Source organism: Lissotriton vulgaris, chromosome 1_1 (assembly GCF_964263255.1).
Source record: "Lissotriton vulgaris chromosome 1_1, aLisVul1.2, whole genome shotgun sequence".
Classification (NCBI taxonomy): Eukaryota; Metazoa; Chordata; class Amphibia; order Caudata; family Salamandridae; genus Lissotriton; species Lissotriton vulgaris.
The window spans coordinates 882,838,439-882,851,348 of record NC_141685.1 but is presented as its reverse complement, the minus strand read 5'-3'; the positions used below and the strand labels follow the sequence as shown (position 1 = coordinate 882,851,348).

The following is a 12,910-nucleotide window of genomic DNA, read 5'->3' as shown; positions in this document are numbered from 1 at the left end:
TCACGGTTCTTATTGTAGGTGGATTGTGTACCTCCCTTATTGTGTTGTGTTTGTTGTGTTAACTGGCCTCTTGAGGGGCCTCTAGTACTGGAGCGACGAAAGGAGCCACCCCGAAACTGCTGGGACTGCAGAGCCCCCATAGACTTTGCAGTCTGTCCTTTTTAAGTTTCTCAAGTGTGGTGTCAACCTCAGGTCCGAATAAGAAGTCTGGGTTAACTGGCTGATTGAGGATACAAGTTTGAATTTCAGGTTTGAAACCTGAAATTCTCAACCAGGCGTGTCGTCTTAGCATAACACTAGTGTTGATGGCCCTGGCTGCAGTGTCAGCTGCGTCAAGAGCACACTTGATGGAAGCATTGGTTACGAGTTTCCCCTCCTGTATAAGTAGCTCTGCCCCCTCCTTGTACTGATCAGGTAGGTGTTGTAATAGTGTCTCAAGGGTATCATAATGTGCCCTGTCATATCTGGCCAAGAGAGCCTGAGTGTTAGCAATGCGCCAGATGTTAGCCCCCTGCGCTGCTACTCTTTTCCCTGAAGTTTCCATAACCTTCGACTCTTTGTCCGGAGGAGGAGCATCACCTGTTGTCTGGGAGTTCGCTCTTTTACGTGCATTGGAAACAACCAATGAATCCAATGACAACTGTCCATTTATATACAGAGGGTTCACAGGGGCCGGCATTTCTTTTCAATCCTTGGGTTTAACACCCTGGCCCTAGTGGCATCTTTAAAAATATCAGCAGCATGCTTGAGGACCCCTTTGAGCACGAGTAGGGTTTTGACTGCCCTTTCTGAAGTTGAAAGTGTCTACCAGAAAGTCTTCGTCCACAGGGTCAGCATGTAGCTAGACGTCATGATTACTGGCTGCCCTCTCACTAAGGGCCTTAAAAGCAGTTGTGTCCTCAGTAAGAGAAGTTCACACTGTACACGTGTCCGGGCCAGTCTGCGGATCCCTCGAGTCAGCAGGGTCCGTCCATTGTTGGTCTTGATCATCAGGATCAGTGTCCACATGATAGAGGTCATCCTCATTGTAATTATCCCCTGTCTCAACATCTGAGTATGTTGGGGAAAATGTTGTGGTTCCTGTTCATAGTGATGGAGGGGTTCCACAAGAGCTGGAGAAGTTGTAGAAAGTCTTTTTCTTCAAGGGAATCTTATATGATTCCATGGGAGTCTCTGGCATTAACTTTAGTTTGTATATGGACAGACTCCCAGTGTCCGCGTTGATGAATGGTCTTTGTTCTTGGTCTTCAGGCTCCTCTGTAGCCTCCATTTCAGTCGACATGCGCGTAGCGGCGCCGATAGATTTTCTGGGCTCGAACATCTTCAGACGCACAGAGTGCGGTAACCCAAACTTTATAGGTGTCGACGCGGTCTGAACTTGTCCGACAAGCTTTGGCATCGGGGCCTTCTTCGGTCTGACCGATGTACCCTTCTCCCTGATGCGTTGGAGCGACTCAGACACTTCTTTGGCTATGAACGGACTGGGTTTTGTCGACTCGACAGGGTCCTTGGAGCCAGTATTAGACTTGTCCGTAGGCCTCGACCGAGGATCGATCCAGTCTTTTGGAGCGGGCCTTTTGTGCGAATCGACACCCTTCGGCGTCGGCTTTGATGGCTTGACGACCTTGACCTTCGGCGCCCCAACCATTGGTTCGATGACCTTCTTGAGTTTTCCGGCATAGACGGCCATTTTAGTTTTCTTCGGCTCCGAGGTGTTCGAGGCCTTTGGAGCAGACGAGTGGTACAAGCACTTTCGGTTTCTGCAAAGATGCAGTCGGTTTAGATTTCTTTGTATCGACCGATGGCGGTTTCGAGACCGCAGGCTCTTTAGAAATGTTCAAAGCTGGGCCTTTATGCGGGGCTGTAGAACGAGATTGTGGATCTTGGGTTAAGGCCTAGTGGCGATCCCTCGACCTGAGCCTTACTGAGTGCGTCATCTTCGGCCTCTGTGCGGCCGGGTTGGCCTAGCTCTTCGCCTGAGCTATCTTCTCCGGTCCCAAGGGCCTCCATGTTGTCTCCTACCTTACCGACGACGTTTTTATCTTCGTCCTGTACCTCCTAGTCTTCAGCGTCATACTCTGATTCATGGCCCGAAGCTGGATCGGAGCAGTGTTCCTGATCCTCCAGATCAACGACCTCCTAGTCTTCGGTCCAGAAGAGGTTCATGGGAACAGGCGCTGACTTTATCGACTCCAGTAGAGCGTCGAACCTTGAGGGTTTACTTCGACCTGAACAGGGCACAGGCCATACAGTTGGCTTTGTCATGGTCTGGGGACAGGCACTTGTTGCACACCGGGTGGACATCGATGTGCGGGTATTTTGCATTGCAAAGGGGGCACCGCTTGAATGGACTTCTTCCCATTTTAGATCGAAAATCGGGTAGAGTGTGGAAAGAAAAAAACCAGTTGAGTCCTCGATGTCCACTAAGCAAAGGCACAGATACCGAACGAAACAATACAGACGCTATCGAAAGCCTTTTGGCTTTATAGAAAGTTTTCCTAACTGGAGCTAAGATAGTAACATCTAAACCCAATGGCGGAAAAAAACAATCTGAGGATGGAGGGGAGGCCCATGCGCACTGTAGTCCAGGGGAGGAGCCACCTATCGTGATACTTCGAAGACTCTTCCAGGACAACAATGTGCAATCGTCCGGACCCAACACTAGGCTGCGATCTATGCACAGATATGAATTCAGCAGCCCACATGCCTCGAACCTTTTGTTCTACAGCTGGGGGTGCATTAAGGGCATCAAGGAGTGAAGGGCTGAGTTAGAGAGGTCGAGTGAAGGGCTGAGTTAGAGAGGTCTTGCGAAGGGCATCCCCTGGAAGTGAAATGGTGTAAATACATAGAAATGCATTTACTAATGGTTATTTCTTTTGGAGGGACTGAATTTCATGTTTAATGTGAAGTACTGGTGTAAGGTGAAGTCATAAGCAAAGTGGGATTATGTTATCAGACATTCCTGCTAGGGTGTCTGGCTGTATATGCATAATTCTGAGATGCCTTTAGGGGCTGTAATTGCAATGCATTTTGAATGATATCCAAATGAGTACTATCGTTCTAAAGTGGTGCTTAAACCTGTATTCTTGCTGCTGCTGTTGGGTGAGGAACAACCGAGACTGTTAGCCCTTACGATGTGCATACGTTATGGTCAGTAGGAGATGCTGAGTTTCCTGCACTTTTGGATTCACCCTACCCCTTATCAGCCCCACATCACTGTCGAGAATGATGGGACACTATGTTGGGTCTGGTCTGCGTCTGCTTTCTGGCTAACTCCATGCCAATTGTAAACCACCCAGACTACCCCTCAATCCAGTCTTCAAGCATGTCTCGGCATGCAACGCAACTGGGTTTGAGAACAGTGGCGGACCTATACCCTGAGAACTCCTTTTACTCTCTCCCAGACACCTCGGGGTCACAGGACACGCTTTCCTATCAGCTGCGCGCCACTTGCTGGAAGCTGCACCCCACATTCCCTCAGCCACCACCCACCATTCCGGCTTTGGACTTAATACACACTTCCCCCATCCCTGCACAAGCTAGTCACCATTTGGAGTTGTTTCTTGTAGCAAACAGATCTACCTCTGGTTGACCCACTTTCGAAAAAAGTGCTGAAGAACTTGATGATTAAGTTCCCATTTGTGTATCGGTTGTCCGATGACTTAACAGATTGGCAAGTTGATTGTGAACTCCTAGTAGATGTTCTGCTAATAGAAAAATGTTCTGAGGAATGGCCCACCTCCATATGCTCTGCACCAGCAGAGGGAGCTGTAGGGAGTGTGTTCTTCCTTGTTTTTTAATATAATACATTGCTGTCATGTTGTCCGTCCGGACTAGTACAGCTTTTTTTTGTAAATATAATTTTTGGCATTCTTATCAAAGTGGGAACATCTCGTATCACTTGATAGTAACACTCTATTCCAAAATACAACGCAATCTGTTAATCATGCCTTTTATGACCCGAGCCTCCACCCTCCCCACCCCTGTCAGTGCGCCTCGCTCAACCTACATTATTGCAATAAACAGGAATACCCTCCTTCCAGTCCTAAGTGTTGTCATATCAATCGGTACAAGGGGGGGCAACTTCTACGTGCACTTTCCAACCATGCGCTAAGATCCAACCACTGCAAAGTCGGGTCTCCCAGCCAGCCTCCAGTCCTATAGCACATCTTACTCTTAGTCACTCAAGCTATCCACCGGGCGCTGTAGTTCTGTCACCAGTGCCTCCCACGCTCTAGCCACTTCCAATGCCCTGTCGTTATCTTGTCTCGCCTGCTGCAGCCGGAGAGAGCTCTCAGCCTGCGCCCAACGCAGGAGGCACGCCTTCCACCGCACATAGCTAGGACCGGTGCGCGACTTCCAGGGCATGGTAAGTTCGTTTGGCTAGGATTAATCCCAGGTCGTAGAACTTACTAGTGACTTTCATGCGGGGGTGTGCGGGAGCAACAGACAAACGCACATGTCAACTTCTATCTGCCAGTCCGTGACAGCACTCAATCAACCACCGCGGTCAGTATTGCGCAAGACCAAAACATGTGGGCAAAGTCCGCTCCCTCCGTGCCGCAACACGGGCAGGGGGAGGTGGTGCCCCCAAAATAGTGCAAAATCTTAACAGGCGTCAAGTACTCTATGAAGCGTGAAAAATTGGACCATTTGGAACAGCATTCCGCGTGCCCTTCCATGCGCGCCGCACCAGCTGAGGCCACGTCGTCTTGGGGATGGGCCTCCCAAGATCTAGTACCCATTTGATAAGCAACCCATCCAAGGGTACCAGGGTCTCCGTCGATAGTCTCCGGTAGAGACAGGTGACGGCCTTAAAAGTGCCAGCCGCCATGACCACATTGGCACCCCAAGGAGGTCGCCGGTTCGGCAAGCCCCCCGCCCCAGTGTTTCTGGATACTGTCACCAGGGCAGCGTGCAGCAGATAGTCCCCCCGCGGGAGGCCGTAAGAGTCGTGCAACTCCTGAAAGGTCAACAACGCCCCATTGCGATAGAAGTCTCCAAGCATGTGCAGCCCAAGATCCTCCCAGGCTGCCAACGCCGACCAATCCCCTCTGTGTGGGAGGGCCGTACTCCTCCCTAGGGGAATCTCCGGGGCATAGGGGCCGGGGGAGCCCGTGCGCCTGTGGCTCCGGAGCAAACAGACGGAGGGTGCGTTAGAGAGTGAGGTGGCCGAGCTCCAACTTCTGGCCCATAACTATAAAAGAGAGGACATGCCTTGGGATCAACCTATTCTGTGGTCCCTCCAGCCTGCGAAACTCACATACCACCGCCTGGGTGAGCCATTGAAGCTGCGCTGCCAGGTACCACTCAAAATCTGGGACCACTAATCTTCCCATCAGCCCTGGGACGCATCAGTGTTACCAGAGCGACACGATGCCTGCCCGCTCCAAATAAACCCCGTAGTTGGGGATCTAAGTTTGCAAAAGAACGACCCTGGCACGTCCGGACTAGTACAGCTTTGTTTGATAGGTAATGCTGAAACTATTTTAGAGCTAGAAAAATCGCTAGTTACTCCAGATTTGTGTGGAGTAGTTTGTTGCATTGTCCATGTGCCCTGTACTGTGTGATTTTGTAAATGTGCTGCTCCCCATCCTACGAGATGCTTGTGTGGTTAATATTTGCGGAAAAGGCTCAATAAACGGCCGGTCCTTGGAAAGGTTTTTGGTGTTCCACCATTGCAGAGAGCGATATGTCGGGTCATCTACCATCACCAGATCTGTTATTTGTTGCTGAGCCTGATTCCACTGACTTGCTAAGCACTCTTGTATGGGGCACACTTTTAGTCTTGCATATGGTACTATGAAAATGCAAGATGCCATCATTCCTATTAGTCGCATGAACACTCGAGCTGGTAGTGAGTGCTGTGGCTGGAATCTTTTGATAAGATCCTGCATAATTTGTATTCTTGTTTGGTTGGGGTACGCTATTGCCTTTGAGGTATCTATTGTAGCACCTAGATACTGCTGAGACAGGGATGGTTGGAGATGAGACGACTTGATTTACTGTGAATCCCAGTTTGTGTAGCAGGCATATTGTTTGATGTGTGTGCTGTACACATTGACTGTATGACTTGGATTTTATTAACCAGTCATCCAGGTATGGGAAGACATGAATGTGGTCCCTTCTTAAGTGTGCTGCTACTACTGCTAAACACTTTGTGAACACTCGAGGTGCTGTAGTTACTCCGAAAGGGAGTACCTTGAATTGGTAGAGTTGACCTTCTAGAATGAACTGCAGGTACTTTCTGTGCAATTGATGTATGGGAATGTGGAAGTAGGCGTCCTTTAGATCTAATGTGGCAAGCAAGTCTCCCTTCTTTAGCAACAGTAGAACCTGTTTTAGTGTGACCATGACCATATGAAAGTGGTCCGATTGTATGTACAGGTTTAGGGGCCTTCGATCTAAAATAAGTCTGAGGGACCCATCCTTTTTGGGTATGAGAAAGTATAGAGAATAAAAGTGTTTTGATGTTTTGGGACTGGTTCTATTGCATTCTTTTGCAGTAGAGATTCCACCTCTGGTCTTTGCAGTATGAGGTGTTCTTGTGACATGGGACGCTGTCTGGGTGGTATTGTTGGGAGAGTGGAAGTAAGGTCCAGGCAATAACCTGACTGAATTATTTGTCTTGCCCACCTGTATGTGGTGATGGAGTTCCAGACATGTAGGAACTGTTGTAACCTCCCCGCCAACTTGAGTGGAATGGACTGGGGGGGGGATGGAAGGGAAGTCACTGTTTAGGAGTGGAGGTGTTGTGATTGTTTCCTCTACCTCTGCTCTTATTGTCGTTTCCTCTATAACCTCCTCTTTAATATCCTTTACTAGGCTTTAATAGAGTTCAAAGCATTAACCATAGCACGCCGGGCTTTGACAGAGGTCCCAAGTACCTCAAAGCTAGAGTACAGAAATACACCCAGACCAGATCCGAGATCCAACCATCAGGAATTTTTATCAGTTCCTCGTTAAAAAAAATAATTAAAAAAGATAAAAGAATCGCGTCTCAGCGGTTGTTCGTTCACTGTAAAAACAGCTACACTGTTGAACACCATGCCAATACATATCAGGAAAGCCAAGACCGACTGTTTATGAAGGCTCTGAAAACTTGGCTATTTAGCATTCCATGAATCTCCTAGCCTCCCTCTCCTGCTGGGACACCCCCTTCAGGGGTAGCCACGCGCTCCAGGTGTTATTATTATTATTATTATTAATATTAGGAGAGGTTTGGTTGGGCGCTTTGTAAGAAGGAGGTATTGTCGGTTTGGAAACCCTTAGAGGCGCCCCTATATGAGGAGCGACGAAAAGAAGGCCTATGGGCTTGTGTTTGTAAAGCTCATATGGATTTTGCAGTTTCTTATCCTTTTATCTTTTCTAGTGCACTATCGACTGATGGACCGAAAAGATGTTTGTCAAAGGGCTGGTTTAAGATACTGGCTTGTACTTCTGGTTTAAACCCAGAGATGTGTAACCATGCAAGTCTACGCAACAATACCCCAGTATTTATTGCTCTAGAGGCTGTCTCTGCTGTGTCTAGTGCACATCTTATGGAGGTATTTGTAATAACCTTGCCTTCCTGTAGTAGGTCAGAAGCCCTGGTTTTATATTGTTCTGGCAAGTGTTGCATTAGTGACTAACTCATCATAATGAGCTCTATCGTATCTTGCTAACAAAGCTTGAGTGTTAGCAATCCTCCAGACATTGGCAGCTTGTGAAATGGTGAGTTTTCCCGAAGCATCTAAAAGCTTAGACTCTTTGTCAGGGGGTGGAGCATCCTCTGTTGTCTGCGAGTTAGCTCTCGCATTTGACACTACTAGTGAGTCCAATGGCAACGTTCCTTTAATGTATGCTGGATCAGTTTTGTACTTTTTTTCTAGTCTGGGATTAATTACCCTTGCTCTAACTGGGCTTTTAAATATTTCAGGCGCATGTCTTACCACTAAGTATGGGCGGAAAATCCGTTCCGCTCGCGGATTTTTGGTAAATTCGCGAGAATCGCGAATTTCCCGCAAAATCCGCAAGCAGCGGATTTTATGGCTTGCTCGCACTGTTCGCGTGAGTTCGCGGCTTCCCAGTTCAACTTCGCGCCCCGCGAACAAGCGCTAAATTGCAGAAATACGATCTTAGCAAAACTGAAACTACTTACCAGGTTCAAAAGTTCAAGCTCATCATTAGTAGCCATTTCCTGTAGTGCTTCCTGAGGGGCCCCTCCAGAGTTCAGTTGCCTACTTGCAACTATTATGTGACCCTGCTCTGACCCTCAGAATAGTTACACATATGCCACAAAGGTCCTGAATTACAGCTAAGGGAGACAAGCAGGAGCCAGGCTGGAAGTTCAAATCCAGTGACACATTAATCAGCCCCTAATTCATTATTGTCAGTTGGGGCAGGGCAGGTGTTGTAACTAATTTTGCAACAATGAAAGCACTTAGCAAGTGCAAAAGATCACTAATCAGGAAGCACTAAGGAAGCAGGTGCCAGCTAAAAAAATATTCTGTGACACATTAATCAGCCCCAAATTAATTCAGGTCACTTGAGGCAGGGAAGGTGTGCTTTGCTTTGCCACAATAATGTACACTGGACAACCAGAGAGTGCTGTGATGAAACAGAGGGTGGCATGGGTGAGCCAGAGGGTGGCATGAGTAGTCAGAGAGTGGCAGTGGTGACAGAGGGTGGCAGTGATGAAAAAGAGTGTCCCAAACAGGCTGGACACGTAGAAACAACAAGTTCGCAAAACTTGCGACCCGACAGGTAAGTTCGCGTTTGCGAAATTGTACAAAAACCCTCGCGAACTGGCAGAAACCCGCGAGAACACACAAAAAAATCCGCAAATTCGCGGATTGCGAGTTCGCAAATCCGCAAAATTCGCGAACGCGAGATTCGCAAAATTCGCCCATGCCTACTTACCACTCCACTAAGTATTGGAAGTGTGGTTGTGGTCTTGTGACGACATTAGTGTGTCCATTAGGAAGTCTTCTTCCAATGTATCTGTGCGTAGGTCTACTCCATGGAAAGTGGCTGCTCTATGAATGAGCAGCGTAAACCCAATAGTGTCATCTGGGGGAGATGGTCTAGAAGGATATACATTATCTTGTGGTAGATCTGGTGCATTATAATCTTCCCATGGGTCACCCAGGAATATCTGGGTCATTAATGTTGTCCATGTGATGTTCACTCTACCTCTTGTGAGTAGCTACCCCCGTCATCATCTTGTGGTATAAGACTGTACTAGATGGCGAATGTACAGCAGAAATATCTACTGGTATTTCTGCTTCTGGTGAAGGAATCCTTATGGGTGAAGTTTGAACATGCTTTTTGAGGGGAACTGGCGGTGGTTTAGGATAGTGATAGTCCATTTTCCTCTTTTCAGGTACTGAAGTGATGTGTCCAGTCTTTGTATTAATATGAAGAGCCTTGCTTTGTATCAGGTTTAAAAAGCTCTTCTACTGGAAAATCCTTTTTTGGCGCAGATTTATGTGGTTTGGGCCGAAATGCTTATCTTTAACAGTGTCTATTGCTTCTGGAGCAGGTTTTGGTTCCGGTTCTGAAGACTTTTTCCTAGGATCCGTGCTCTTTGGATCCGGAGTTTGTTCATGGAGTACATTTAGACCCCATCTACCTTCGGAGCCGAAGTATGTTTCGGTACCGGAACAGTCTTCGGGTTCACTTTTTTCGGAACCGGGGTGGTTTTTGGCTCGGTAGCTTTGGGAACCTTTCGGTGCCGAACTTTTTTGGTTCAACCACTTTCGGTACCGAAGGATGCTTTGGTGCCGGTGTTAATTTTGGCTTAAGGACCTTCTGCTTTTCGGGACCGACAGACTGACTCGAGCCCGAGTCGACAGGAGGCTTTTTTTTATATTCTTTGCTGCAGAGACAGAAGGCTGGGCGTCGTAAGGTTTTGTTCGGTGTGCACCTGGACCCGAAGGTGGAGGTGGAACCGAAGCCTGTCTCGGTATGGTGGGGTGAACAGGGTCGACATCTGTACTCCCAACTGGTTGACCAGCTGGAAGATAATCTTCGGATTGATCTCTGCTCCAGAAGCTGAATCCTCTGCTTTGGAAGCAATGTCTTTGTGCTGCTGTTCCTTGGATTCTACTTCAATCGGAGCCTCGTCTATGATGAGGTCTGGTATTGATGAAGATGACTGCGTCATTACTCTTCAAGCTAGACGGTCACTGATGGTTTTCTTGGACCAGAAGGAAGCGCAGGCCTCACAGTCTCGACTCTCGTGCTCTGGAGAGAAGTACAGATTGCAAACCTCATGAAGATCAGTGTGAGGGAATTGGTGTCCACACAGGGCACTTCTTGAAAGGTGTTCTTTCCATGAGCCAAAGGCCGAATGGTGCAGTTGGGCCCAGACGAACGCTGGAATAGAGATGTGAAGCCTCTTGATGCTGGTAACCGAAATCCCTGTTGACGACGATGCAGATGGTATTATGATTGATTTATGGATTTGAAGAGAACGGTAACAGGACCAAACAATGAACACATCCGAGCCAGATGCCGGAAAAAACAATCTGAAGATGGAGTCTATGCCCATGCGCACTACGATTTAAGGGAGGAGTCATTCAACAGACAGACTCTTCCAAGACAACAACAAAGTGTAATCATCCGGGGCCACCACCAGATGGTGATCTAATGCAATAGTGTGGTCTGCAGCCATATGCCACGATCACTTACGTACTAAAATAGGATTTTAAAGCGGTAAGACTAGCAGGCAAAACAAGCACACCAGGTACTGCGCACCCAAGGAATCTGAGAAGTGGAACTCTTGGCACTCCTACCATGTGTTACTATAAGACACCAGTAAATAAGTTTGCCGCCTGGAGATCCTAGCAAATCTTGCACTTTGAAATTAACACTCATTAGCAACTATGTGCAAGAGTCTAGGGAGCAAAGATTTAGATCATAAATACGCAACCATATCAAAAATTCCTACAAGCCAAAACTTTAGAACTGGAATGTAGGAGATCCTGAAGAAAGAAACCTAATTGGGGCAATGTAGGGGAGAGACAGCTAAAATAAACCATTTTGGCTTAAAAAAACACCCCCTACCCCCGAAAAAAACCAGAAGCCTCGACTGAACAAGTCTAGTGGCATGTACCCCTCTAATATGCAAGCACACCATCTCTCCTCTACACAAGATGTGCACCAAGATTACAGGATAGTCAGTTCTCCACAAGGGTGGTACTTACACTCTTTCCCACATCATCTTTGGAGCTGACCAAGTCTTCCATCTCTGTACGCAGCTGCTTGTTCAATCTCTCCAGCTCAGATTTCTGCTCCATGGCTTCCTCAAGTGCCCGAGCTAAAGCCAGGGCCTTTGATTCCTTCTCACGGGCTTCGGCTTCAGCGCGGTCGCGCTCCTCGGCATACTTGGAGGAGATGGTCTTCTCTTCACCAAGCATCTGAGGTAGGAAGACAAGTCAGGTCTTTACTAATATACATGGTTGGAATTCAATGGTACGAAAGAAACTGCACTAGAAGAGGATAAGTGACTCAATATGCTACTGGGTAACGCAGCAGACACCCCCCACTATTGGTAGTCAAAATTAGCTGTCAAGCTCCCTGTTGTAAGGTCATCCTGTGCCCTGGGCACCCCCCAACTTTTTGCTGACTGGAACAGGTGGTAACTGACTGACCCTGGGCTCAGTTTAACTAGTGCCAAGCTAAAAGGAACACATTAGAATACAGTTAAGACACCCAACATACACTAGGGTACACTATGGTATGGTACTCCTGTAATTGGCATGACCTACCACCTAAGCCCCTAGTATGTAATAGGGCAGAAGTCTCCAGTATCCTGGGACATGGCGGTTTAGAGGCCAGAAGATTTTCTGCACTAGCATGTGTGCAGTGCTGAAGCCGGAGGTCAGTTTAAAAGCATCCCTGGTGACCAGGGCTGCTTTTAAACCTTAAATTGTGCCCAAACTCGACTTTGGGGGTAGGGGCCCTTAACTACCATGTTTTTGCATATTAGGGACCCCCCAAGGTCACCACTAGGTATCCCAGGGGTGGGGGTCAGTTATCTATAAGGAGCGCCCTTATAAAATGTTTTTATATGCCTGGGTAAAGTGAAATCTTACATTTCACTCCCCACATCGTATTAAAGAGCTGCTCAAATTAGACTTTGATGCTAGAAGAATTGGGTATGGATGATCTGCAATATTTCTGCAGATTCAGAACCCCTGAAATCTCCGCTAGTTGCACAGGGGTTGGGGGTCCTGTACAAATTAGGGAAATTTGTATTAAAAATGTTTTTATAAGCCCTGGTTCTTGAAGTGGGCCAGGGCATTTTCCCTATTGCAAACCCCATGGCCCATAGGTTAACATGGTAGGAAGTGATTGATTATTAAATATTGGTAGGAGACGACTAGCCGGACCATTCAAAGACTTCCCAGAATGGTAGTAGTAAATCCAACAATATTATATTGTTAAATTTCTCCTAAAGTGTACATACAATAAGTTGAGACTTTCTTGTTTGTAAGTCCAAATTCAGCCTTTCAGTGGTTGGACCTGATTGGTCAGAGTTAAGTGGATTAGCCAGGTTGCTGGGAGGGCAGTGTGCTGTTCTATAGGAATGCCAGGCCAGGAGGTGGAGTCGTAAACTACGCTCTTCAAAGGCAGAGGGGAGGCCTGGGTTTCAGTCCACTGTGACAGTCTTGACCCAGAGTCAGGGCTAGGCTTAAGGAAGGTATGTGCAGATGGTAGGGGGAAGGTATGTGCAGATGGTAGGGGGATGGTCCATGGAAATTAGATATCCCAGGGGGTGTGTTTAGCCAGCTCTTACCTCCTTGCTGGAAAATCAGCCAATTCTGGATTTGGAAGAATGATGCACTCTGGGACAAACTAATGCCACACTCCACAGGCTGTGGTCATAACTATGAGGAGTTGCCCTGCTCTCATTGGTCAGCAG

General features: G+C 47.6%; 1 protein-coding gene across 2 annotated transcripts in view; it reads right to left on the bottom strand.

Annotated features, from left to right (window-relative positions):
* Positions 1-12,910, bottom strand: part of MYH9 (myosin heavy chain 9) — a 250,168-nt gene that overhangs the window by 36,484 nt on the left and 200,774 nt on the right. For both annotated transcript variants that reach the window (XM_086958556.1, XM_086958561.1), the window contains exon 32: positions 11,190-11,402. In XM_086958556.1, the coding sequence (XP_086814682.1) occupies positions 11,190-11,402 (213 nt within the window). The remainder of the gene's footprint in view (positions 1-11,189; positions 11,403-12,910) is intronic.